The 4,410-nt window shown below is 33.4% G+C and overlaps 1 protein-coding gene across 1 annotated transcript; it reads left to right on the top strand.

The window, feature by feature from the left end:
• Positions 1-912: 912 nt before the first annotated feature.
• LOAG_12997 (hypothetical protein) lies at positions 913-3,593 on the top strand (the record flags this gene model as incomplete). Its single annotated transcript, XM_020448633.1, has 7 exons — positions 913-959; positions 1,061-1,231; positions 1,651-1,748; positions 2,001-2,200; positions 2,451-2,744; positions 3,006-3,145; positions 3,432-3,593. The coding sequence occupies exons 1-7, from the start codon at positions 954-956 to the stop codon at positions 3,591-3,593; spliced, it is 1,071 nt and encodes a 356-aa protein (XP_020301242.1). The 5' UTR covers positions 913-953.
• Between the last annotated feature and the right edge of the window lie 817 nt (positions 3,594-4,410).

Below are 4,410 nucleotides of genomic sequence, written 5' to 3'. Positions count from 1 at the left end.
CCATCAATACATTTCCTGTTAATTTCCATCTAGTGTTTATTTGCAGAATTTTTTGCTAGCATTGATTGTTTGTTCAATTTCATCAAATCTTCAAATGTGTTCATATCATTTTAATAGATTAAGGAAGGCTTCAGGATTATTGGAATCAATTTATTGTTTATTGAAATTTTTTTCATTTTTTTGTAGCAAAATATATACTCTGTGAGTCATATAATGTGTTTATTTATACTTATGCTCTGTGCACATCTATTTAGCCATCCAACGAAACCCATCCACTCATATTCCCTTCTTTTTACCTAGCCTGTTTGAGAAGTTTGAGACACTAAATTATAGGTTGACAAGAAAAAAGAAAGAGAAATGAAGTACTGTTAGTAGGTATAATTCGTTAGTTTCTTACATACATTTGCTTAACTAGAATGAGCTGTATTCGTAACATCATTTGCTCTGACTTATCCTAGCATTATTATTTATAATTTAGGTAATGTTTTGGACATATTAATAAACTTTATCTTGCACTTGTTTTTGAAAAGGAGTTCATGCACCAAAATTACTGTATTTTTCAGACACTTAATATATATTTTTACCTAATTTGTTGTAAGACGAAACGTTGGTTTTTTTTATTTAGCCTATTCATTTCTTCATTCCTAGAATCAATCCTTTCCAAGTTGCTTACTTGTTATCGGGAAACAAATTTCTATGTTTTCCTAAAATTTAGCATTTTTCCTTCAAAGCATTTAGGAACATCAAAAGGGTTGTTTACGATAGCAGACAGTGGATAGAATTCAATTTCATCGAAGATGATGAATTTTTACAATAGTAGTGTGGATCTTGAACTCTACTGTAAGACGATACGTTAGATTTACAACTGAAATAAGCTTGGTGTGCTTATTGCGATATTAATGAAAGTGGTGTTTTTAGTTCTGGACAAATTCTGTTTTTAACGGCAAATCATTATGAAGGTTTGGTTTTTATAATTTAAACAAATATTCAAGGTCTTTTTATCCAGTGGTTTCATACTGATAAATATTTTCCGGAATAGATGCTACTCCATTATTTCCAGGGTGTTCCAAAGATGATATGTTCGAAAATGAAAATCTCAGGAACTGGCACAAACGTAAATGCCGCAGCTGTATTTGCAACCCATCTCAATGCATTATCTTCCAGTGTACTAATGGTATGGTCACGAAATCACCAACAGCTTTTTATCATTGTCGGGAAATGTAATGGTGATGTTAGTCTTTACTGGTTTTTTCTCGTATAATGGATATCAACAGTGTATTGATTGGGATTTGTGTCTGAGTTTGGGATTGGCAGTATCAGCGCGGAACTGGGCATTGGGACAATTAATCGTATGCTTGTTCATGAAATTAGTAAAGGCTTAGTAAATTAGGAACTGTTCTAGAATTATTTCGTCAACTGTAAACGGAACAGTGAACTGGAACAAAACTTTCTTTGTTATGGGGTAAAGTAAAACAATAGGACGCAAGTAGTGTCCTGGATGAAACACTTTTAGCGTTTTAAAATCTTTTTACTTACTCACTTTGCTTCAAACTTGCCCGTATTTTTACTCTACCTGCTCTTTTCCGGTATTATGGAAATGATCGCCTCATTCATGTTTATTTCCAACTACAGAATCTTAATTTATTTCAGTTACTCTTTTTTACAACCAGCAGGCAATATGTAAAATTGGAAAATATCTTTAAAAGTCCTTTGACAACAATTTGCTTTGGGAAACTAAGGCAAAGCAGGTTGGTTTATTGTAGTACTTTTTTGGGATTTATTACAAATTATTTGCTTCATTAAGAATTGTACTTTCAATTTTGACCATTCGTAGAGAGATAGGCTCGTGACCATGTCTACATTAAATCAATAATCATTCAAAACACTAATTTTAATATCTTAGATGACTTAAAATAACGTCAAAACGACTGATATTGTAAATCCTTTCAAAAATCATATATTCGATTTATACTTGCACCGCCATCATCGGATGTTTTTAGCGACGAAATAGTTGCCATATCGGCAAGTGGTCAGATACGTTCTTTCGATTTTCCACAGACGGACACCCAGAACGGCGAGTTACAGAAACCTTTGCCACTTTTCGAGCAACTCGTTCAGGCCAATATATGCACGTCATACATTGGTGACATTGATGGTGATGGTTCATCAGAGTTGCTGGTTTTGATGACCGACCGATGCGGTCAGTTATTTTTGTTGTATAATATTCTCAGACTTGCTTCATTTTACCTACCTTGAACTATTTTTCGGTGATAGCTTGTTTGAAATACGACTTTTTTTGATCCAAAAATAGGATCAATTCTTAAAGATTATGAGTAGCATTAGATGATCTTGTTTCGATGAGGTCCAAAATACTCTGATGGAATACCGACAAATCTTGATGATGCTTTGAAGCTTAAAAGAATGGTCATTCTTTTTAATATGAATTTTAGTAAGAACTTATCGTTATGTTGCAAATCATCTGGCACCACTGAACAAATATGAAGTACCGTCACATGTTTATGGCTTTGCACTTGGTACCACAACTTCCGGTCTCTATTATGCACTTCTGGTAGAACGAAATGAAAATTATGTGGTGAAGATTGATTTTGGTTCAGACAGGTGCAACATTTTGCCACAAACATTGGATTCCAGTCTTTCGAGTCGAAAGCTTGTGGTCCCCAGTCAGCCGATATTTCTGAGCTTAGTTGGATCACTTGCCGCTCGGCTGCTTGTGATCAATCCAGGTTATTTCACGTTTTTCTCTTTGCATATAAAACATTGGTGGTGTAATACATTTTGTAACATTAATTTCTTAAATTTTGTAAAAAGTTATCAACAAACGAAATCATTTTGAATGGTTTGACAACTGATTTTTGTTCGGTCATATCCAGTATTGACACTCAATTATCGAAAGCTGAAATTCCCTGAATTACCATCGCATTCAAGTTGTTCTAGAGACTGGAATTCATTTCATACCACATTTGAGGCATTCTCTGCTCTTGCAGAAAGTGGTACCGAGATAACGCTGGAGAATCCGGTAGGCGATTTTATTTGTGCAACTACCGTTAATCTGCAGAGTATGTATGTTGCGATGACACTGGATGTTTTCGGTACCTTACTAATTTATGGATGGAGTGACTACACTGTAAGTATGCCATAGTAACTCATTCTAACTACACCGTAGTGACTCATTCTTTCATAAAGACTTTTTTCTATGACTTTAAAGACGTTTTTTCCTTATTCTTCTTTTTTTTCTTTTTTTTCAGAATTAGAAGTCGGAAAATTTTGCCATTTTTTGTTCCATTCTTATTTTTTCCTTCCTTGTTATTTTTATTTTAGAGCAAATGCTAAATCCTATGAAGTTCAGAGTATTTGAACTGTTTATTTTCGTATGAGATTTTTAATAAATCTACGGAATGCACGTATTGTAGACTTGTCGAGCATATCTTATAGCAAAAACGACAATTCTACCGGATGCGGATCGTATCACTGCTCTACCAGGCCGGAATGAAAACGAAGTTCTTTTTTGTGTATGTACAGTATACTTCAAAATTGCTGTTTATCGAATTGATCTGTCGTCTGTGATTAGTTGATTTCTGATTTTATCGAGAAACTTCTATCTAGCAAAAGTATTGGAAAAATGATTAGGAATAATGAAAAGATGAAAATAAACATCCGTTTGCCAGGCCGAGTGTTTTGATAGCATCGCTCAAGTCCTGGAAAGCTTTTGGAATTATGCGTTTTATTAAATATATGTTTCAAAAAGAAACCAGATAAGATTATTTCTATTCCTTTTCACATTTTCTTCAATGCATCAGTCCAGATCTATTGTGACACTGAATTTTGGACTCAGCAATGAAGTGCTGGGATATTTCGAAGTGACATAGATATATGGTGCAATATATTAACTGTAGAATTAACCAGTTCGTAATGAACAACCTAATTTATACATGGTTTAAATTTAAATACTGAGCACTTTTTTTGATCCATTTCTCGATTTGTGATTAGATAATTCTTGTGGCATGATGTTGTCACCTGCTGCCCACACCTTTATTTGCGGCATTATATATATTTTTCATGTATATTTTGTTTTGGATATTTTTTCTTTTATTTTTCCTGTAATATTTAGAGTATCATTATGTTAAATGTATTTATCTATATTGGTGTAATCAACCGCTCTCTAATTAGGAGAAATTTTTGGGTTTTGGCTGTAGGTCATTCATGCTGTGGGATATTACAAGATGAATAGAAATACTTATTGTTCGACAAATTTCCTCTCAGACCGCGGCGAAATTTCCGAGCTATTGTAAGTAAATAGTGGTACAGTGTTCAACATAATTTATTGTTTTTTTTTATTTATCAGTTTTTGATACTTCATTTTGCTTGTTATATAGTAGTATATATATATAT

This window comes from Loa loa (genome assembly GCF_000183805.2).
Source record: "Loa loa unplaced genomic scaffold supercont3.231, whole genome shotgun sequence".
NCBI classification, from domain to species: Eukaryota; Metazoa; Nematoda; class Chromadorea; order Rhabditida; family Onchocercidae; genus Loa; species Loa loa.
This window is presented reverse-complemented; position numbering and strand designations above follow the sequence as displayed.